General features: G+C 32.4%; 2 protein-coding genes across 4 annotated transcripts; both read left to right on the top strand.

Moving 5' to 3' along the window:
- LOC18099302 (zinc finger protein GAI-ASSOCIATED FACTOR 1) lies at positions 1–3,419 on the top strand. 2 transcript variants are annotated; one of them, XM_024601734.2, is made up of 4 exons: positions 1–684; positions 755–1,154; positions 1,246–1,508; positions 1,986–3,419. In XM_024601734.2, the coding sequence occupies exons 1-4, from the start codon at positions 543–545 to the stop codon at positions 2,774–2,776; spliced, it is 1,596 nt and encodes a 531-aa protein (XP_024457502.1). In that variant the 5' UTR covers positions 1–542; the 3' UTR covers positions 2,777–3,419. The 2 variants fall into 2 exon arrangements, with proteins under 2 accessions (XP_024457502.1, XP_024457504.1); XM_024601736.2 differs by having other exon boundaries at positions 758–1,154.
- Positions 3,420–11,716: 8,297 nt separating this feature from the next.
- On the top strand, positions 11,717–15,224 carry LOC18099303 (probable protein phosphatase 2C 80). Of its 2 annotated transcripts, none has more exons than XM_006383170.3 (5): positions 11,717–11,932; positions 12,025–12,637; positions 12,883–13,207; positions 13,986–14,135; positions 14,675–15,224. In XM_006383170.3, exons 2-5 carry the CDS (start codon positions 12,138–12,140, stop codon positions 14,969–14,971), a joined length of 1,272 nt encoding a protein of 423 aa, XP_006383232.1. In that variant the 5' UTR covers positions 11,717–11,932; positions 12,025–12,137; the 3' UTR covers positions 14,972–15,224. The 2 variants fall into 2 exon arrangements, with proteins under 2 accessions (XP_006383232.1, XP_024456142.1); XM_024600374.2 differs by having other exon boundaries at positions 12,901–13,207.
- The last annotated feature ends 9,486 nt before the right edge of the window (positions 15,225–24,710 follow it).

Here is a 24,710-nt window from a genome sequence, read left to right on the forward strand (position 1 = left end):
AGCTAAAGTAAAGACCAAATACTTTATCATCTCCGAAATCTCTCTCTCTCTCTCTCTCTCTCTCTAAAGCTTTCACACGAAATCTCCTTCTCTGTTTTTTTCTATAGCTGCCTTAAAACACCTTTCATTTCTGATCTTCGTTTAGTTTTCAGTGTTCGAGATTCAACTTTGACCATTAGATCATAGATCATCAGTCGGCCGGTTGCTTTGGTTTCTGTGGTGTTTTTTTTTATTTAAATGTTGTAAACTAACTTGCTTTACAGTGGTGCTCTGGGTTTAATCATTGAGTTCTTCGGTTAATGTGAGATTTTGGTCAGAGAAGTGACTCTCGGTAGAGATGTTAGGTAAGTTAAAAAACACCCAACAAGAAAAAAGAGTTCCATTGACTGGTAGCTGAGAGAGAGAGAGAGAGAGAGAGAGAGAAAAAACCAAACCCTAGAAAGTAGAAAAAGAGAAACTTGTTTCTCTTTCAAATTCTTAACAAGTTATAAATGCTATAGATTTTTGCCTTCGTGTTTTTTTGGGGGTTTCAAGTAGGAATCATGCCTGTTGATTTAGATAATTCCCCAGCTGCTTCTGGTGAAGCTAGTGTCTCTTCCTCTGGTTACCAACCATCACAACAACAAACACCGTCCAAGACGGTTGCTATCGCCAAGAAAAAACGCAACCTCCCTGGAATGCCAGGTAAAGAAAAGAGCTTGAAGCTTTATCAGTTTTGGGTTAAATTGATTTCTGTTTTTTTTTTAATTTCTAGTAGATCCAGAAGCAGAGGTGATAGCCTTATCGCCAAAGACCCTTTTAGCTACAAATCGATTTGTATGTGAAATATGCAACAAAGGGTTTCAAAGAGACCAAAACTTGCAACTTCATCGACGAGGACATAATCTACCATGGAAATTAAGGCAAAGATCAAGTAACGAAGTGAAAAAGAGAGTTTATGTATGTCCAGAGACAACTTGTGTACACCATGATCCATCAAGAGCTCTTGGCGACCTTACAGGAATAAAGAAGCATTTTTGCAGAAAACATGGGGAAAAGAAGTGGAAATGCGATAAATGTTCGAAGAAGTATGCTGTTCAGTCTGACTGGAAGGCTCACTCAAAGATTTGTGGTACTAGAGAGTATAAATGTGATTGTGGTACCCTGTTTTCAAGGTAATATTGGCATCAAATCTTTGTTCTTGATGTGATTTTTGATGGGTTTGTTTGGATTTTGAAGTTTTGTTGTTTTGGTTGGTTTATGAAGGAGGGATAGCTTTATTACACACAGAGCATTTTGTGATGCATTGGCGGACGAGAGTGCTAGAGCTCAAACTCAGACTCCGAACCCAAACCCAAATCATAATCCGGAATCTGACCCGAAAGTTCAAGTTGATTCTTCTCCACCACCAGCACCACTACCACCACCAGTGGCCCCAGATTTAGGTCCCGGTCTGAGTCAGGCTCCACTAGGGCTAGCTCAGTCAACTGGGATGACACCATCTCCAGTCTTGGCAATTCAGAGTCCAGGTAAAAAAATTTGGAGCTAAATTTTTAAACTTTCAAATATTCTGTAACTTTTGTCGGTTTTGGAGTTTTGTCTTAATCAAACAAGAAAATCCTTGTGTTGTTTGTTGTCATCTCTCTTTGTCGTTCTTTAGATCTTGGAGTTTAGTAGTTTTTTGTCTTCTACTGATGTTTGTTGTTATGTTAAGTTAAATGGCACTGAATAGATTTGTAGCGCTAAGAAAGGAAGAAAAATAAGGTATTGAAAATAATTTTGAGATTCAGCTTGTGCAATCTCTGGCAAAGAACTCAAGTGATTCAAAAGCTAAAAAGGAAAGAGATTTGGGTTTAGTTTAGATAAAGGGAACAATTATTGACTCTTTGCCTTTTCTTCTAAAGTTCTTCATAAAGAAAGGCTTTACTTTCCATGTTTGTATGTAAGTGCCCCCCATTTAATGTCTTCTTTATTTCCTTTAATCTTTTCAATTTGACATCATACAGAGTTACCAGATAATCCTACACAAATTATAGAAGAAGCACCGGCACGGGCACCTATGCCGGCCACAGTAACTGCTGGGTTCAATGGAAGCTGCAGCAGTAGCACTAGCTCAAGCAGCAATGGCAGCAGCACCAGCAGCGTGTTTGCTAGTTTATTTGCTTCCTCAACTGCTTCAGGAAGCTTGCAGACTCCTCAGACTCCTGCTTTTACTGATCTAATCCATGCAATGGCCCATCCCGATCGCCCAACAGACCTTGCTCCATCATCTTCAGCTGAACCTATTTCTCTGTGTCTCTCCACTAATCATGGGTCATCAATTTTTGGCACCGCAGGGCAAGAACGTAGGCAATATGCACCACCACCACAACCAGCTATATCCGCTACTGCACTGTTACAGAAAGCTGCTCAAATGGGAGCTGCCGCTACAAATGCATCATTGCTTCGTGGGCTTGGGATTGTGTCATCTTCTCCATCATCTACCCAGCAAGACAATACACAATGGGGTCATAGGCAAATGGAGCCTGAAAATGCCTCACTTGCTGCAGGGCTTGGACTTGGCCTGCCTTGTGATGGAGGTTCTGGATTGAATGAATTGATGATGGGAACTCCTTCCATATTTGGGCCGAAGCATGCCACTCTTGATTTTCTTGAACTTGGGATGGCTGCTGGTGGGAACCCTAGTGGTGGTCTATCAGCACTCATTACATCTATTGGTGGTGGTCTTGATGTGGCTGCAGCAGCAGCTTCTTTTGGAGGTGGAGAGTTTTCTGGCAAAGACATGGGAAGGAGCTGATGACATTTTAAAGCAAGGAACTATACTTCTGCATTTTACTTGGGGAATTAAGTTGCATTTGTACAGAGTTTTGTCTCAGGGCAACTGATTTTTCTCGAGGAAGGATGAAAAGATAAAATCTTGTGGAAGACATTGCTCTAATGGAGGCGAGGATCAACCCATCGTTAATTGTTTTGCTGCCTTGGTGGTAGATATTTGGCCAAGAATTAAGGGACCCTTGGCTTCCTGATTAATGTAATTTAAGGCGGGGGTTGAAAATTTGAACCGTAGCTTTGTTTTTAGCAGTAAACTTGGGGATACATTTCTCCATCCACTACTCTAAATTTATTGCTTGAAAACATAATAAAACAGATGCAATTTCAAAATTTGATTAGCAGCTGCGCACTTGGAAGGATGAACAGTACGAATTTGTGGCTGCGACGTGGAATTAGTCATCTTGCTGCCGATGATGAAAATAGCTTAGGATATATTTTGTAGTTGTGTTAAGATCTTGCTTCTGTATATGAAAATAAATCTTGTCTTTCTTGAAGTTATTGAGTATTTGGAAGGGAACAAAAATCAAGATTCTTCATTCTTGTAAATTCCTTTACCCCTCCATGCTCAAGGTTAATACTTAATTCTCATTTTTATGGTTTGGTTTTAACCTTCTTCAAATCCTTTTCTTTTCCAGGAGTCATAAAAGAATGAGTGAAGTGGGTGAAAAATTACAACCCATAGCATAAATCCCTTGAGAAGAGAGGGAAAACAAGATGATCATGAGCAATTATCGAACTGTTGGGATAATATTTAATGAAGTTTTAAATATTTAAATACAGCTTATTTCTATTGCTAGACTTATGCTTTTTGGTAAAGTCTTTCGAATTGAGCTGATTTTCTAATTTTGGTGGCAATCTTTTCTGTTCTTTTTTCTCTTCAGTTATCTGATTCATTGCATGGTTAATCCTAGGATTTCAAGCACTGAAAGCCAATACACAGGCCAACAAAGAGATACCTGACAAGAAGAGACTTCAGCTAAACTAGTTACACATACATGAACATCACATGATAGAAATCAAAAGCCCATCTCATATTTATTACACAAATAAGCACAAAATTCAGATTTGGGATTGTTTTGTACATTCTTCATGGCATCGAGAGAAGCTATTTAGAAAAGACAAATTAATAATATGGTTTTTTAAATAGTGTAAGTATATATCAATTTTTTATATATGCACTCTAATAAAAAACAAACCATTTAGTAAAGTCAATTATATTTTAATATATTTGATATTAATACAATTATTTAATAATAGTAACCAACTAATACAATTCCAATCAAAATCTCTTTTTTCCAAAAAAATATATTAAACAAATTTTTAGCTGTGTTGACCAATATGTTAGAATAACTCTTATGACCAATATTTAGGAATATCTCTTCAACTTAGAGCAACTCCAAAGATGTGCTAAATGGAAAGTAAAAAAATAAAAATAAAATATTATTTTGGCTTTTCCATGCTTGTTTTACATGCTTTAAAGGAAGTGCTAAACAAAATATCAAAATACCTTCTCTTCCAAAAATATTATTCCTACATATCTCTAAAAAAAGCCAAAACCAATAAAGTGGGGTTAACAAAAAAATAAACCAATTAAATGCAACTATGTGGAAAAAAATGCCATCAAACTCAATGAGGAAAAAATAAAGCACTTATTTCTTCCACTTCAATACAATTGGCTTTTCAAATGGCTTTTTTTTCATTGGAGTATACATCATAATAAAAAGCCATATTTACACTATTCAAAATGCTATTTTATTAATTTAGCTCTTCAAAATAGCTTTTCCATTGGAGCTATAAAAATGAGGGATGAAAGCAAAAAGTTTTTGTCTTATCCTTTTAGCTTTTGTTTTAGTTCTTTCCTTGGAGATGCCTTTAGTTGATTAAGTGTCATCAAATCAAGATTAGAGACCGAATTATTTATTAACATTCCACAATACGTAGCAGGATGACCTTGTTGTAGTTATTAAACTTGTTATAGTGAGTTGATTTGGTGATTTGTCGACTCGAAACCTGACTTAGGTCAAGTCTTCTTTCGAACTGAGATGCATATTAACCCGATCAAACTCAAGTTACCTAACAGGTCAATTTGTAACTCATTTTAGGTTTGATCTTGCTAACCCAAAACCAAGATCTTAGGCCGAGTTAGATCTCAAATTGAATCCAATAATTATAGCTCTAATTAGAAAGCAATAGAGCCTTAAGATTCTTAAATTGTTCAAAAGTTCACCAAACTAGAAAATCTTTGTGCTTGGATGCACAAACTTGTCTTATCTATTACTCTAGGTTTAAATTCAAGTTCTATCAGTCAAATCTTTTTTTCTTACTTTAAAAGAAAATTTATCATTAAACTAAACATTTATATATAATTGGTTTTTACGAACATCTTTTTTTGAGTTTATAGTTAAAGATTTTTTATTCTAAAAATCTTAGTTTGATGAAATGTTGTTCCCTCAACTCATCCAAAATATTTTCAGAGAAAAATCTGCATCTTTTTTGGATTTAGGCTTTGTGTGGATAAAAATGATTGTTAGTTATTTAAATTTTTTGGTTAAACACATCATAACTTCTTCAACTCTAGTAAAATTGCCAAGATTTTCTCATAAGATTATGGATGATAATGAGTATTTGTGGATCATGTTTCTTTATATCCATATCTAGCCTGTTACTCATCGGGTAAAAAAATTAATTATTCATATCTTATTCATCGAGTTTTAGGTATCCATATGTATATTTATTGTTCGACAATTTTACACACACACACATAAAAGTATGTATGACTCGGAATGTAGCGTGGATAAAAGTTAGGGTTCTCAAGCCCTAAGGTTACAAACCTAAGTTATAGAGAAATTTAGAGAAAACTCTCTAATATTTTATTAAAAGTCTGAATAATCTACATCTCAAAATAAACTAGACATCCCTGTTTATATTAGTCCTAAAATCCTTTACATAAAATGATTCATAATTAAAACTAAAATTCTTTATAAAAAATGATTCATAATTAAAACTTACCTAACTAATATAATTCATCTAACATTAGAATTCCTAAATAGTAAAATACTAATTAAATTAAAAGTTCTAATCTAAGTACAAAACAAATAATTAAAATAGAAAAATAGCAACTTCAGGCGTTATATCATATGCTTATGGGTTTCTTCGTGAGCTTTTTTTCAGGCTTGGCCTTATCTATCTTCTATAAATGTAATTGTAACACATTGCATGTCATTCCTCTTTACTTGTGAAAGACTCGACCTCGAGTCACCTTCAAGCTCTGAATACAAAGGCTAATTATTATAGAAAGGATAAATGTCTAGCACATTAAAAGTTTTGAAAATACTCATATTATCAAGTATATCGATAATATAAGCATTGTTAGCAAATTTTTTAATGATGGTGTAAGGACAATATTTCTTCACCCGTAGCTTGCTATACGACCCAACCAAAAATCTTTCTTCATAAAGGAACACTTTAGCATGATGATGTCTATCAGCAGCTTCCTTGTATTCGGTATTGGTCTTCATCAACTTTTGCTTCATATCCTCTATAGTAGCTTGCGCATACATGGCTATTTTCTCGACAACAATACTAAACCCAACACCCTTCTGAACTGACATAAGATCTAGCACATGCTTAGGGCACTATAGATACATAATCTCGAATGGTGATTTACTCATGACACTATGTCTAGCATTGTTGTATGAAGATTCTGCTTTTACAAGGGCATAATCCTACTATTTAAGTTTGTCACCATAAATGTTTCTTATCAAGTTTCCAAGTGTTCTATTCAGCGACTCTATTTGTCTATTTGTTTGTGGATGTGTTGTGCTACTGAACTATAATAAAGAGTCATACAGTTTCCACAATGTACACCAAAAGTGATTAAAAAACTTATTGCCCTGATCAGAAGTGATGGTCTTTGGCACCTCATGTAAATGAACCAACTCTCAAAAGAAAAGTCAAGCAATAACAGACGCATCATTTATATTTTTACATAGAATCAAATACGTCATCTTTGAAAACCTGTCAACTATAATAAATACAAAATCCACTCCCTTTTATATACAAGGTAATTCCAATACAAAATCCATATAAAAGTCCTCTTATATTTCTTTAGGAATAAGCAAAACCATATATAGACTTGTATTTTATGCTTATCCCTTGATATTTTGACAAGTATAATATTTTTGCACAAACTTACCAAATAAATATAATATTTCTGGGCAAACTTACCAATATCATGTTTTCAAGTGAGGCCAATTTTATCTTAGATTGTTGGCTTTAACCCTTTCATAAACCTTGCAACATGCTAATTCTTCGTCTCCTGGAGCCTGATATTTTTTGACAGTCTTTGAAATTCAGCAATATACCTATTGATAGATTTATCACCTTGTGTAAAATCTTGATATCGCTGAAACAAATACTAGTCATAATCAAGAGAAAGGGATCTCTCATGTAACAACTGTCTCATATATATATATATATATATATATATATATATATATATATATATCCATGACATAATAGGTTGTCTCTCTTCTCTTAATCGTGTTTATGTCTGATGTTTTCATAGGAAAAAGCTTCACCTTTTAGGTTATATGCGACTAGGCTGGCCTTCTTCTCTTCCAAAAAACCTGAGTACTCCTTAACCTTATCATATATAGTGACCCAATCAAGGAATTTCTTTATGTTCATATTTCTATTGAGTACATGGATTTTTATCTTGATACAAATATCATATGTTTTTTTGTGGTGGTTAGTCTTGGAATGCTAAGGCCCTATGACCTCCATCAAATTGACTCCATCGACATCCTCCACTTAGATAATTATTCTCCGTCTCCTGGAGCCTGATATTTTTTGACAGTCTTTGAAATTCAGCAATATACCCATTGATAGATTTATCACCTTGTGTAAAATCTTGATATCGCTGAAACAAATACTAGTCATAATCAAGAGAAAGGGATCTCTCATGTAATAACTGTCTCATATATATATATATATATATATATATATATATATATATATATATATATATCCATGACATAATAGGTTGTCTCTCTTCTCTTAATCATGTTTATGTCTGATGTTTTCATAGGAAAAAGCTTCACCTTTTAGGTTATATGCGACTAGGCTGGCCTTCTTCTCTTCCAAAAAACCTGAGTACTCCTTAACCTTATCATATATAGTGACCCAATCAAGGAATTTCTTTATGTTCATATGTCTATTGAGTACATGGATTTCTATCTTGATACAAATATCATATGTTTTTTTGTGGTGGTTAGTCTTGGAATGCTAAGGCCCTATGACCTCCATCAAATTGACTCCATCGACATCCTCCACTTAGATAATTGGTTGCTTGGGTGGATCTTCAGGAATCTAAGGTTAGGCATGCCTCGAGATAAGTCTCTAGACAAATTCATCTAGTATTAGAATCCCTTCTGCATCGCAGAGTGGGTTGTTGCCATCTCTATCCATCAAAGAGATCAATTTGCTTTAACACCAATTGACATGATGTATAAAAGCTTGTGTTTGCAGGCCCTAAGGCCACAGGCCTAAGCCATAGAAAAATTTAGAGACAACTCTTTAGTGTTTTATTAAAAGTCTGAATAGCCTGCATCTTAAAATAAACTAGACAATCTTATTTATATTAGTCCTAAAATCCTTTATATGAAATTATTTCTAATTAAAACTAAAATCCTTTATAGAAAAAGATTCATAATTAAAACTTACCTGACTAATAAAATTCATCTAGTATTAGAATTCATAAATAATAATATACTAATTAAATTAAAAGCTTAAGCTAAGTAGAAAAAAATAATAATTTAAATCTAAATTAACTAGAAAAATAATTAAAATAGAAAAATAGCAACTTTCATATCAATATTAATATATATCGAGTTTAAGGTTGGATTTTACAATATACATATTGTATTGTTTGCCATGAGATTTCTAACGAAGGTGATGCTTGATCGTTGATCCAGCTTTGACAATTAATTTACAGATATTAACAGGGATATGAAATGTGGTAGGTTCTCACATGTAATTAAGTCGCCAATGATGCTTCTTGCTTTAGTACTTGCTGGATAGGACAGCATTAAATCCAGCTATCGTTTTGTCCCTTTGTTATTGGCCCCTTCCTTTGAAAGGTGCTTTCGCGTATCGAAATACTGTGGATTGAATCAGCTTGGTGATTTGGTGTCCCTTAAAGAATCTATATTTTGCGAACACGGCCGCCATAAATTAAAATTACCTCCTCAATCTTAGCAAGAATGTGGTTCTTAAATAGTTAATAAATAGTTTATTTCCTGCAATATGTTTGACTAAAAAAAATAAACTCAAAAAAAATATTTGTGGAATTTTTTTATATGATCATTGAGTCCAATCCAATAAGTCAAATTTGAAAACTCTCAACTCGACTTATTACTAAGTTTAGTTTTCAAATTAAATCATGTGAAAGTTATCTTGATATAATCCAATTAACTTGACAAGTTTTTATTAAAAAACAATCAAATGACAAAAAAAAGACCACACACATTGGTTCAAAGGTAATCTGAATGACTGATATAAAACGGTTTGACTTAAAAAAATAAAGATGATATCTTTTTTTTTTATATTGAAATAGTTAGATTCTAAGAAATTAGATGACATGTCATTTACATGATTTTTTTTTATATAAAAAAACTTAGGTGCAAAGGCTTGGGCTTGAAAACCTTCTTTCCTTAGCTTTATTTCAAGGGTCTAGACATGTCGGGCACCAGGTGAAGCCCACAAACCTAGGTTAGGGTTTTTTTCCCCTTTACACACAATTTTCTTTGCTTTAATATTTTGATTTTTTTATAGGTTTTTCAAGTTTCTTATTTTTCTTATTTTATGTTTTATATGTTTTTTTTTATAAATAATGTTTTTGGTGATTTGAGGAACATTTTAATAAAAAAAATATGATATATAAGAGAAAATGTGAATATATAAAAACTAAGAAGTTTAACAATTTTTTATATAAAAAAACAATTATTGATTCTATATTTAAATTGCTAAAAAAGACTTATATTTTGTTTCCTAAAAAAAAAACTATAACAAAATACACAATCTGATAATATATATGTACAACCAAATTACTAATTAAATATGTATATTTAAATTGTTAAAATATAATTATTTTTTCAAAAGTAATTTTAAAATATATTAATAAATATATTAACTACTGTATGAGCACAATATTGATTAAGGCATCACCTAATTAATTTATATACTACAATGACTAATTAAATAGTTTCAAGGAATTATAAAAATTAAGTTATAAATAAATCTTATAACCATATTAATTCATATAAAAAACAAAATTTCACCCAAAATCTATTTGTATAATATATTATGATATTTAATGAATAATTAATTTCATTTTGTTTTCATTGACGAGCTTAGCTTGAACTTTGTTCTTCTCTTTTCCCTCCAATTTCATCTTCAATATTGTTTTTTTATTATTAATTTTTTTTATAATTTTATAATTTAATATTTATTTAATTTTAAATTGGTTTTTATATTTATTTATTTATCATATAACTAAATTTTAAAAATTTTTTTTGCTTTTCCCCTTTTCCTCCAATTTCATCTTTAACATTGTATTTTTTATTATTAAATTATATATTTTTAAATTTTATCATTCAATATTATTTGATTTTAAATTGGTTTTGATATTTATTTATCATATAACTAAATTTTTTAAAAATGTTATTGAACCTTTTGGAGTCAATTACCTAAATCACATATTTAGATCAATCTAATATGTCGTCGTTTCAATATTTGTTTTTAAATATAATTTTAAAAAACTTTTAAGTTAAAAATCTTTTGGTTTGACCCATGATATAGTGCGAGAGGTAACATAGCACCAACTTAACATAGAGTTGTGGCTTACAGGTCCTCTCTTAAATTAGTATTTGATATTGTGGTAGTAGTTGGGTTTTAAAGTTTTTTTTCACTCGGAAATGCATCAAAATAATATTTTTTTATTTTTAAATTTATTTTTGATATCAGCACTTTAAAAAGATAAAAAACATAAAAAAAATTAATTTTAAACAAAAATAATTTCAATTTTTTGTGAAATGGCCTAGACTATGTTCCTAAACACTACCTAAGCGTGTGTGTTAGAGATTATGGTACAATGTGTTTTTCAAAATATCTTTGCACTTAAAAATCTATCAAAATAATTTTTTTTTAATTTTTATATTAGTACATCAAAATTATAAAAAATATTTAAAAATATTAATTTAATATTTTTTAAAATTAAAAATATTTTAAAAAAAGACTCAAGGATTCTGAAAAACACGCTATAAATACTGAACCAACAACCTACCACTTCTTAACATGTGTCACAACTATGCCATTTTATGGTCCATAGGTGTTATTGTATAGTTGGTCCTTTGACAAACAACCCGCTAATTCAAGCAAAATCTCAATCCCACTGCACATATGATAATGATATGCAATCATGAAATTAAAACCTAATTATAATGATATTTCCCAAAATACCCTCTAATAAAACCTGTTTGTCTAAGCTTTTTTACCTGTTTTTTAAATTAAAAAGATTCGATTTAATTAAAAAAAACAAGTAGAAAAGCTTAGACAAATAAAACATAAATTACATAAAATGTGTAGTTTGGTACTATGCTTAAAGATATGCTACCAGAATTTATTATGAAAAAAGTACAATTTCATAAATTAAATGTTTATGTATAGAACATGTAAAATTCTAGAAATATAAAAGCATTTCCAATTGATTTATTAAATCTTATGAGAAAATAAAATTAAAGAAACTAATAAAAGAATAAATCACAGGGGCACTTTGGTAAGAAATCAAACTTAGCCATAATCAACTGGGGCATAGAAGCTTTGGAATGAACCAAAGAATAATCCATTTGGCTTTATTTTCCCCTCTCTGCCTCCACGTTTTCACTATTTGGACACAAGCAAAGCCTAGGCACACACGAGAGAGAGACGGGGAGAGTGGGGGGGCCCCGACGAGAAAGACCACCCAGATACCTTCTTCGGAGCTTCCATTATCTAACCACAAAAAAAAAGTTTCAGTCTTTTCGGTTTTCTCACCATCAATCTCTCTAAAAATCTGAAAAAGGTATGTTTTCTTGACATTAAAATTTCTATTTTTGTTTCATTTATATCTCTATATTCTAACGTAAAAATTCCAAATTTGAAAACCCATTTCAGGTTCTTGAGAAGTATTTGTTGTTACAGCAGGGCATGTTCAAATTTTATATTGGACGTAATGAAATTTATTGTTTTGGCTAAAAGAGTGACTGAATTTCGGTTAAGAGGATAAGATGCCATCTGGGGTTCTTTTGAAACTGAATTTTGGATTAAGGAGAGCTATTGTTGGTAGAAATTCGATTCCTTTGGTGTCGAAGACTAGTCAATTTTCATCAAGGAGGTCTCTTGTTAGGAGTTCAATGGCTGCTTCCAGTTCTAAAGCTGTCTTTGGTGATGTTCATATTGATGACATGATTGCCACTTGTGGGAATGGATTGGAGTTTTCAAAACCCAGTGCTGTTTTTTTCTCTGATAGAAGTCGTTCTAGTTGTCTAAAATCGAGTGTTAAAATGAGAAATAGGGAGTTGCCAAATAGTCGTTTGGTGTGTGGAAACTTTATGCTTGATGCAATGAGAGGGAACGGTAAGGCAAATAATTTAGTTGTTGGAACATTGTTGAAGAACTTGTATTCTTCGTCTTCTGTGTGTTTCTCTGCTGGGGCTGCTCAAGATGTGTCATTTGATGGGAATTCTCGCAAGGAACAGGTGGTGGACTCCACTGTGGTATCTGGCCAGTACGTGCTCTTATCTTCTGTTTGTTTCAATTATTTTTCTTCTTTGCTAACTCATTTTAGAGTTATAATTTCATTGAAGTCAATCACAAGATTGTGGTACAAATGTTCTTGGTTTCCCGTTATTCTCAATTGGTTTGGCAGTAGTGAAACAAGGGTTTGGGACACTGTACACAATCTTGCAAATGAAATTAGGATTCAAAAAGGAGCCATATTACAATCACTTATTTGCCCAATATTGACTTCAGGAATACTGTTGATGACAGAAACTTGAAGCTGCTCTCTGGATCATGTTACTTGCCACATCCTGATAAGGAGGAGACTGGTGGGGAAGATGCTCACTTCATATGTGAAGATGAACAAGCTATAGGTGTAGCAGATGGTGTAGGAGGCTGGGCAGATGTAGGAGTCAATGCAGGGGAATTTTCTCGTGAACTTATGTCTCATTCAGTTAGTGCAATTCAAGAGGAACCCAATGGTTCCTTTGACCCAGCCAGGGTGTTGGAGAAGGCTCACGCAAAAACAAAAGCTCAGGGTTCTTCAACGGCCTGCATCATTACCCTTAATAGTGAGGTATGTTCTTCTTTAACAGGTGAAATTACACCCAGCTGCTTTCTTAATATTATAATTGATGGAATTTTGTGGCAGGAATTACGTATTGAATATTTTTAACACATTCTAATGAGCTCGGCTATATGCATATGGTGCTTTGGCTATTGTTTTCAGTCAGAATCAGTGGTTCAATCTTCAAGGCACTTATATTCCTTACTTTTTCCTTGAAGAATGAAAATTTCATCCATCAAACTAGTGTAATGGAGATGGATAGTCCATTTCTGTGTTTGATAACATGAAGTCTCAAAAAGTGGTAGCATTTTTGAAGTTCATAGGTTTTAATTAATGCTATGGTATTTCAATTTCAGACTCTTTCTGATAACTAAAATCCTTGTAAGACAATACAATCACTTAATTCTATATCTAGTAGATAAAAAGCAAAGGCCTCCCTTGTTTCATGAAGTCATCATAAACAAAGTCTGTGTACCTTCCAATCTCTTTATTCTGGGTAGAATGTTGATTGACCCTAGACTGAAGATATTTGGCTATTGGAACTTGCCAAAATTCTAGCTCTTGTGGATTGGAATGCACAAAGAAATATCTTACTGCAAGCATATCCTCTCTTTGACTGGTCAACTTCTGGTGAAGATTGTTACTAGACTTGCCTTTTATATTTCTGTGCCTGTATTTCATTATTTTTTATTTTTAATTGCTTCGTCAATGATTGCTTTATTAAGTACTCACCAAGTGAAAGTTACTGCTCAAGACTGCGTGGTCTTATATGGACTTCTTTCCTCAGGGAATACGTGCTATTAATCTGGGAGACAGTGGATTCATGGTGGTTAGAGATGGATGTACTATCTTCCGATCCCCAGTGCAGCAGCATGGCTTCAATTTTACATATCAACTGGAAAGTGGCAATGGAGGTGATCTACCCAGCTCTGGGCAGGTCAGTTAACGCACTCTAATCTCTCTCTTTTTCTTTTTTTTATTCATTTCTGTTTTGTCTGTGCGTGTTTATAAGCTTTGTACTGTATTGTAGCATGCTTTCATGTGTAACATACGTCTATATGTTTGCAATACAAACAAATCTTTCCTGGGTTTGATATTATCAGTTTCTATCTAAATTGATCTTAAATATTGTTTGTTCATATGCTGCCACATCACAACCTTTTATAATAGCTAAATCCATGTTATGAATTTAACAACCCCCCCCCCCCCCAGCTTTGAAGTCTCATTCTCATCAACAAGGCAAATGAGCCAGTTAAGATTAATCTATTTCGAGCTTCCGCAATTTGCAAGTTTGAATACAAAAGTACTCTTTCCCAATGTCTGATTGACATGTGATGTAGTATGGCACCAGGTGTCTTTTTTTTCCCCAAAATTATTAGATGCTGATTTGAGTTTAATTCAAAGAGTAACCTGTGTGAAATTTGAACAACAATGACTGTCCTGACCCGATCATCCTTATGGGATTAATGGCCTCAGGTTTTTACAGTTCCTGTCGCTCCTGGTGATGTCATTATAGCTGGGACAGATGGATTATTTGACAACTTATATAACAATGAGGTTGCTGCTGTTGTGGTGCATGCTATAAGAACTGGCTTAGGGCCTGAAGCAGCTGCTCAGAAGATTGCAGCTTTGGCACGTCAGCGAGCAGTGGATAGGAACCAGCAGACACCGTTTTCCACTGCAGCTCAAGATGCTGGGTATCGATACTATGGTGGCAAACTCGATGACATCACTGTCGTTGTGTCATATATAACAAACTCTGCCAATATGTGATTCTGTCTTCTCCTACATGGCTACACTGTGTTCATTGACGTGGCTGTCTTCTCCTACATGGCTACACTGTGTTCATTGGCGTGGCTCGAATGCTATTAGTTCTGAGTTTTTGATACCATGTTGAGAAAGTTCTTTATAATGGCGCTCTATGTTCCTTTTACCACCTCAGTTTTGATGAATGCAGCTTTGCATTTCCCTTTTCTTCCTTATTATCCCATGAATATTTTATAAATGATCGAAAGGTTCTTAGAAACTGTCGAAGGATGCTTATAGCATCCAGCCATACTCACATCAGGTTTTTTCAGAAACAAGTCATCTCTATATACCAAAATTGTTTATGAATTACTGTCGCAAATGACTGAGCTAGGAATTTTTGGTCAACTTTCTCAATTTTGGTGCAGGTACCAGCCTAGCCCCTGTTTACAGATCAATTTTGTAACGATTATGATATAATTCCCCTGACATGAAAGTTTCGATCAACTAGGCGAAGCAATCAACACCCTAAACCTTTCAACCACTAGGAAGAAACATGATTATGATACTGTTTAGCTGTTTTTCGATAAAATTTAATATTTTTTAATATTTTAATTTTTTTAATATGTTAATATAAAAAATAAAAATTTTAAAATATTATTTTAATATTATTTTAAATAAAAAATACTTTAAAAAAATAACCCTATAACACTCCCTATCATCTTTTTTTTACATATCCGAACCCGTGAAAAAACTTATTTCATTACATGAAACAAACAACGTCCGAAACTTTGATGCAAAACATAGATATTCAAAAAGCTAATTAGAAGAGAGACTGGATTTAAAAGCATAAAAACACGACACTGCATACATTCCACATTCCTCAACTGGAGAACTTCTCCATAAAACTTTTACCATATAAATTTTCTTGTTCCTAAGTTCCTTCTCATCGTGATCTAGCATCCTCACGAGTTTTATTTCCAAGGTCAAGTCTTTCTCGATCTCTATAGGGACTTGGGGTAGCACTCGGGATTGATCTATCTTCGCCTTCCATAACAACAAAACATGGAAAAAATTATGAATTTTGTTTAAATTTGAGGGCAAAACCAATTGATATGCTACAAACCTGATTCCCCTGACCACTTCAAATGGATCAATGTATCTCGTACCCAATTTCCCTTTTACGCCAAAACATAACAAGTGTTTTTATTAAGCAACCTTCAAATACACGCGATTCCCCACCTCAAATTCAAGAGGTCTTCTTCTCATAGCTGCATAACTCTTTTGCCTATCCTACACTGCTTTCATCCTGCTTTTTATAATCTTCACTTTCTCTGAGGTGACTTCAACCAATTTGAACCCTATCAATTTTCTATCTCCTACTTCTTCCCAACACATAAGGGTCTGACACTTCTTACCATACAAGGCTTCATATAGAGTCGTTCTTATAATAGCCTAATAACTATTATTATAAGCAAACTCCACCAATAGAAGATGATCTTCCTAGTTGCCCCTAAAGTCCAATATACAGTCTCTTAATAAGTCTTCCAGGTTGAATTGTTCTTTCTGACTGTCCATCAGTTTGTGAATGAAAATTGTGCTTAGATTCAATCGCATCCTTAGAGCACGTTGAATACTTGGCTACAATCAAGATGTGAATCTAGGATCCTGATCTGACACTATCGATACTGGTACCTCATGTAACCTTACTACTTCTTTTAAATAAAATTTAGCCAATTTATCAACCAAATCTGTGATCTTTATATGCAAAAAGAAAGCAAATTTGGTCAATCTATCTATTATTACCCAGATAGCATAATTGCCTCTCTTCTCTCTAGAAAAACCAGATACGAAGTCTGTAATGATGTCCTTTCATTTCCATTCAGGTATCAATAATGACTATAATGACCCTGCTAGCTTTTGATATTCCACTTTTACATGTTGACATATATTATATTTAGTCACATGCTCCGCTATTTTTCTCTTCATATTCGGCCATCAATAGAATTCCTTCGAGTATATGTACATCTTAGTACTTTCAAGGTGCACAATAAACCTCAATTGATGGGCTTCTTTTAATATTTCATTCTTTAGTGTCTTATATTATGGCAGATATATGCCTTTTCCCATTACATTCATCTCATCCTCTATAATTTGAAATGGAGTTTCAACTCCTAACTTAATCTTATTCCTCACTTTTTTCCATTTTAACATCACTTTGTTGGGCCTTTAACACTTTGTCTCTAAACACAAATCATACTTTTCTAGGCCAATAAGGATCTTTCAAGCCCAATTTCCAATTGAGCATCATTTTTTTTTAACTCCTTCACATTCCCTTGATTCTTCCATCACAACCTTTTTTTTTCCAACTAAGGGCATCTGCAACAATATTTACCCTTCAGAATAATAATATATAATACAATCATAATCTTTAATCAATTCTACCTATATCCTCTGCCTCATATTCAACTTCTTCTAAGTCATTAAATATTTCAAACTCTTATAATTAGTGTAAATGTACACCTGAGATCCATATAAGTAATGTCTATATACCCGTAATGCAAATACCACAACAACTAGTTTCAGATCATGAACTGGATAATTTACTTTGTGCGACTTTAATTTCCTTGATGTATAAGCTATAACCTTCCCATATTACATCAAGAAACATCCTAATCCCTTCTTTGATGCATCATTGTAATTCACATACCCATCAAACCCTAAGGGAAGTGTTAATATCATAACAATAATGAGTTTCTTTTTTAGTCCCTGAAAGCTTTCCTCATACTACTCGAACCAGTCCTATTTGGATTCCTAATTGTGTGTAAATCGAGTAAGAGAAATTGTTATTGTAGAAAATCCTTCAATAAATTTACTATAATACCTTGCAAACTCGAGGAAGCTATGAATTTATGTTATACTCGCAGGACTATTCCAATTCAAAACAACTTTCACTTTCTTTAGATCCACAAATATGCTTTCCCCTGAAATAACATGTCCTAAAAAACCACCTTGCTTAGCCGAAATTTACACTTGCTAAACTTAACATACAATTGGTGATCTCTCAAAGTCTATAATACATGCCTTAAATGTTTTTTCATGTTCTAAGTAAGAACTATAATACATCAAGATATCATCAATGAACACCACCACAAACTTATCATCAACATTACTATTATGTACTGCCCTACTTATATGAATAGAAAAGAATGGTTAACTCATTCTTTAAGCCTCCTTATTCTCAACTATGAAGAATCCTCTAATGTTTTCTAACCCTAAATGATTACAACGCTTAAAAATTCTTTGCAAAGTGGATGATTATGAGTAGGTCATTTCATTAATTCAAGTGTCATAAAAACAATATCAAGAAATAACTTTCCCTGCGGACCATATAACACCGTGATTTTAACTAGACTGTGCGGTTCTTTATGGGCTTCATAATAGCAATGAAATTAAAGATAGAAACTAGCAAGGGCCATGTACAATGTGAAGGGAATCACATGAAAACATGAATAATTTTGGTCATGATAAAAATAATAATTGAATCATATGGTATTTTTCAAAGCAAAATCAACATCTCCCAAGGATCCTTCCTATGTGTAAAAGGACATGGTAAGGATTGTTGCTTGTAAAATAAAAGATAGAAGATCCATCACTACCATACATGCCCTTTTGAATGACCCTCCACTGCTACATTTCTTAGCCTTTTTCTTTTTTAGTGAGTGTACAGAGACTATCTTTTTTCATGAATGGTTACAAATTGAAATATCAAACCCTAATTTTTGTATGCTACAAGCTGCCCTTTCTTATATCAATTGCATGTGTTTCGTGTTCTTAAGAGCTTTAATACCTAAGTATTTGGCTTGAACCTTCTTATAAAATACTTATAATTAGTATAATTAAATGTTAATCATGAGTTTAAGAAAAACATTAATGAAACATTTAAGGATGATAAAGAATGTTGCCTCGTATTGGAATTTCTTGTACTACTAAGGAATTGTTTGATTTTGTTGTATTGTGTTATCTACCTTTAGTAAATTGTCATTTTCAAAGTACGATTAATATGTTTTGAACTTCGTAGAAATATCAGCAGTATAAATTTATATGATTTCGCTACGTGCAAAAGGTTTGTCCGAGGATTTGAGTATTGGAAAATTGTATAAAGAAAAAGAAAAAGAAAAAGAAAAATATCCGATGCCATTTTAGATTGTAACTAATTGTTATTTGACACGGAATTCGTCGAAGCAGGGCTGATAATTTTTTTCAGCCAAAAAAAAAAAAAATGCAGCTCCTCCAACACGTCTTGAGATAGTAAATGCAAAAAAATTTAAAGAATAAAATTAAAAATAAATATATTTAATTCAAAAAATAATAAAAATAGATTCGACTTAACCATGATTAACTTGTCAAATCAGTGATTTAGGTCATGCACCCTATTTTTCATTTAATTAGATTTTTTTATATCTAACGTTTTTTTTATATAAAAACATAGGGTTTGCGTGATTGAAATAAAAAAATTATTTTATGATTTTTAAGAGTTTCATAAAAAAGAGTCTTTTTTCAAGTCAAATAAAAAAAGACATTTAAAAAACAAATAAAGAATGAAATGATGTATCTTGTTTGTAATTTTAAGGGGTTAAAAATATATTAAATTAAAAAATAAAAAAAAACAAACAAGCCAGGCGCACAGGCCTACCCACTAGTCTTACTTATAAAAAGGCCTAGCTCATGCGCTAGACCTTTTATTTTGTTAACAGTAAGGGCAGATGATGCATCGTTCTTCACTCTTTTTTAAAATATTAAAGGGTAGACGATGCGTTGCCCATCAATTTATTTTTTAAAAAATTGTAGATGACTTGTCATCTGCTGGCCTAGTTTTCAGCGACCAAAAGTTGTTGGAAAATTAGGCTCTATGTATTTTTTGCTTAAAAATTTATTTTTCAACAATTGTTTTTACTCAAAAAATCTAGAAAACACCCTAGACACCATGATAAATCCATACATAGGTTCAAAAAACCCAAGAAACTACACAAAAACCCCAAATCAACCTGAAACAAAAACATTCCTGAGCTCACATATATTTTTTAGGTAATTTGAAGGTGAAAAAACACCTAAGTAAAACTCCCCTCACTAAATGAAACCCTTTGACACCAAGATCGACTATTTTGGTGGCTAGAATCGGTGTTAATGGTGATTTTCTCTCAACAACGTTGGAATCTAGTGATTTTCTCTCTCATCTTTTCAACCAAAGACTCATAAATAAAGAAATGAAGTTTTGAACTAAAATTGATTTCTTAAAAAGAATCTAGGAATTAGAGGAACCCAATATTTATAATTCAGAAAGTATGAGCACTATAATGAATATTCGATAAAGCCAATCGTTTCCTCCTCATTTTTTACTTTGATCGCTATCTTTTAATTTTGTCATTTCTAACAAATCAACTTAATTTGATTATCAATTTGGTCAAATAAGAGGAAAATCAAAATAAAAAAGTCTGGGGATAAAAAAAATTACACTATTAAAATCTACACTATAATAAATCTTAATCTACAATGGTGCGAGGAACAATATTTTACCCATATTTTTTACCGCGTTGTTGATTAAGCTTATAATGGCTTCTCTTTTAAATTAGATGGAACAATGCTGGTTTAATTCCCACCAAATAAAAATTCGCAACATATGTAATTCCACAAATTAAAAAAGAACAATGACTAGATATTTTAAATGCACTATACGGATGTAGAGATGTATTCATTAGAATAATTTTTTTTAATTTTAATTGACATGTAAACAAATTAAGAGATAATCCTAATCGCTCATAATTAAGCTTAAATGCAATAAGACAATCAACTATTAATTTCTCCGACCTTTCTTCCTCCCTTTTGTGTACGAGGAATAAATCATAGGATTAAAACTGTTGCTAGCTGGTATGTTCTTTTCAGTTGTAATCCCACTTTCACTAGTATCCCCCCTTTGTCCTCGTTCTCGGTGTCTTCCATTAACCAGCAAAGAAGTCTTATAATTTTGCAGCAATTGTTTTTTATATTAGATTTTTTTTATTAGATTATATTAGATTAAATTTATTCTCCAAATGGGGCTTGTTTTAGTATTAATTTTGTGCGTTTTTAAAAATAAATTGAGATATTAAGATTAAAATATGAATTCAAGAAAACAAGCAAACCCTTGTCCACCATTTCTCAAACTCTTGAGGTTTATTATAGCCATTTGCACTCCATTTTCTTTTGCCGCTTTTAATTGATGAATTAATTTGTAAGAGAATAGCCAAAACGCAGAGTATAAGAGGGAGCAGCATTGGATCCCTTAGAAATGTTTCCATCAAAGAAGTAAACAGAAATCTAATTAAAGAGGCACACAGTAAGCTTTGATTACGACATGACTGCCTACATCACACACAAAGCTAAAATCTAAAACATCTTTTTGCAGAGCTTGGTGGGCATGCGAATGCAAAGCTTATACCGAAAACCCTCTCTCTTGTTGCCTTCTAAAAGAGATCATGGTGGTTTCTCTCTTTTCCTTCCCTTCTTTCTTCTATGGTTTGTGAAAATGGACGGATAGATTCATTGTTTTCATCAATCAATCAATCAATCAATCAATCAAAGATAAATCACAACACCACTAACTTACATATGAGAACATATTCTCTTCTTTTTAGTTTCTTTTTCTTTACTTTTTCTTTACTTTCTCTCTTTCTCTTGGCCGCCAAACCCCTATAAATCCTACGTGGGCATGGTTTCTACGCGCTCCTGGCTCTCCATGTACACGAAAGAATTTAAGAAAAGCCTCAAACCCTTGATCCATGCATGGGCATATCCGACAAAAAGCCGCCAAGTGGGGTCCTACAAAGTCAGCCATAGCCAATAAGATCAGATATCATGTCCACATTGGACCCCACTTGAGGGGTCATATCTTCGTCAAACAAGAATCCCACAAACTTTTGTGTTTACTTTTCTTCCCATCTACTCCTATGGTGTGAACATTTGCTGAGATATTCTTTAGAAGCACGTTTGTGTTTGCTCTTGATCTCTGGTGAAGTTGCCAGAAAAAAAAGAAAAAATCTTTGGTGCCATTGCATCGTATCTTTGTAGGATCTTCCCTGCGCTTGATTACAGTCTTTAAAATCTTTTACTTCGTTTCACCAAAATAAATAAATAAATAAATCTTGTACTTCAAGGGTTTTCCCCCGCTTTATGGAGTGCATGAGATAGAAAATTTGATATTTTATGCATGATCAATATATGGTCCAATTAATAACATGTATTTGGTTTAATTAATATGTAAGGAATTTCTCGAGGCATGGAGAGAGATGCTCATCCAATATATGATTTTTTTGTGATTAATTATGAACTAAACTGATATATTTGTTAATAATAAGATTATTATTAGCTGTTAAACACAATACTTCCAAAGCCAATGATAAATAGAATAAATTAGTTAAGATTGGTGTATAAATATAAATTAATAGAACATTTTTTCTGCTTGTTGGAAAAAAGAGAGAGTTGACTTAAATCATGTACAAGAAAACTTAGTACTCTACAAAAAAACTAGCATCGATATTAAAATTACAATGCAAGATTTCAAGGTTCGATTTCTAAATACTTGTACATGGAAAAAACGGAGATGAGCTCAAATTGGAGACTTGCTCCTATGAAACACCCAAGAACAGAGCATCAGGCTACAATCTGTGGTGGTGGGATGAGACTGTGCTATTAAGAATTGAGCAAGAATTATTGAATTTATTTACTTTTTTTTCTCAAATATTTCAAATTTGAGGTGTGCCTTTTTGGGCATGTTGGGAACTACAAAATGTATATGTTTTGTTCGATAAATTATTCCATTCAATTATTTGGACGGTTAAAAAGTATGGTTTGCTATGTACAAGAAAGATGCATTGTCCATTTTTTTTTTAAAGTCTTAAACTACTTTATAATGCTTTCTTTTTCCAAGATGATGTGATAATGAGAGGCTGGTGGTGTTTGTTTTTGGCTATCTGTTTAATGGCTTTTGTGGGGACAATTAAGTTATGGATCTTTAACGCCCTCAATTTGACCTCTTGGACAAAGTTATATATGCTGTTCTTTTGCTTTTCTTTTTTAAACATCCATTTTACGAATGTAATTTGATCAATCGTTCAATTATATCCTTATATTATCCAACAATAAATAGCTTTCGTTAGATTTTTCCTGTTAAAATGTTTTCATGAATTGAAGTCACCTCCACTAACTTAACAATATTAACTAAAAAGCTAAATCGAGTCTACTAAACACTTTTAAGCACTACCAAAAATTGGTAAATGTAAATGGATACATCGACGAAATATTTTTGTTAGTAGATTGCAGTGATTTTTTTCAATTGAATATGCCCTTGTAGTATCCATTGATAAACATCAACATAAATATTCTTTTGGTATATACCAACGGAATTACAGTGGGAAAAAAATATGAAAAAAACCAAAAAGTACGATGCCATGTTATTTTTATAGACAAAATTATCAACAAATTTAAATCCATCAATTAAATCTGTTTATAATATTTAATTTATGACCTAACGAATGACCCTCCTCTCTCACTCCTCTATTTTTTTTCTTCCTTCATTTTGATCTGCAACAAACAACACAAACCCCCCTCCCATAATTTTATCACAAATCAACCTTTCATTACTAATCCAGCCACCCCAACACTCAGTTTGTCAGCATTTCTAATCCGATTCAAATTTTATTGAGGATTCCCCATATCAAACAAGCAAAACTACCCATTTTTTTATTTGAACTTAATTTTAAAATGTTAGGTTTTATTGCATATTTTTGTGGTATATGTATTTTGTGTGGGTGTTTACTTGTTTTTATAGCCTTTTCTCATGAAAAATTATTGTATGAATGTATGATTTATACATGTTAGGGTTTGTTTGTTTGAGATTCTGTAAAAATATATTTGTTTGTAAATTGATGAAATTTATTTTGAATTTGCGACTTAGGTATTTTGTGATGAAATAAATAATAACTTATTTAATGAGTTCATTTTATATTTTATCAATTTTATTATTGAGTTGAAATTTTCAGTAAATGTATAAAATTTGAATTTATATAGATAATTGATAATTAAGTAGTTGTATTATTAAAATAGTTTGAATAAGTTTGATTTAAACCAATGTTCTATTATTTATTTAGTTTACATAATTAATTAATACATGTTGTGCTCAATATTCTATATAGATTTGATATAAGTAATGGATAATCGTTCATGGATGTATCGAGATTTACTTGAAGGGTTGCGTAGGATGGATTATTGTAATGGAGTTAGGGTTTTATTAATTACGCATTATCTAATCCGAGAAATATTAGTGGAGGCGGTATTAAATGTCCTTGTAAGAGGTGTAAAATAAAAAGTTTCTCGATCCAGATATTGTAACAATGCATCTTAATTATATAAAAAATGTTCAAAGAGAGATACTTGTGTTGGTTTGCATATAGAGAACTATATGTTCATCACAAGACCATGGTAGAAAGAATGGTAGGGTCAACTTCTAGTTCTAACAACGTGCATGAAGTTGTAGATGATAATAGTAATCCTTATAGAAATCTGGTTATGGATGCGATGAGAATGAATCAAGGTAATGTCGGACAATGTCCAATTATAGAGAAGAACCTAATGTAGACACAAACATGTTTTTTTTTAATCTTTTGAAAGACTCTGACGAACCATTATGAGATGAGTGCACAAATCACGATAAATTATTAGCCATTACATA

The sequence above is a fragment of the Populus trichocarpa genome, chromosome 5, assembly GCF_000002775.5.
Source record: "Populus trichocarpa isolate Nisqually-1 chromosome 5, P.trichocarpa_v4.1, whole genome shotgun sequence".
Classification (NCBI taxonomy): Eukaryota; Viridiplantae; Streptophyta; class Magnoliopsida; order Malpighiales; family Salicaceae; genus Populus; species Populus trichocarpa.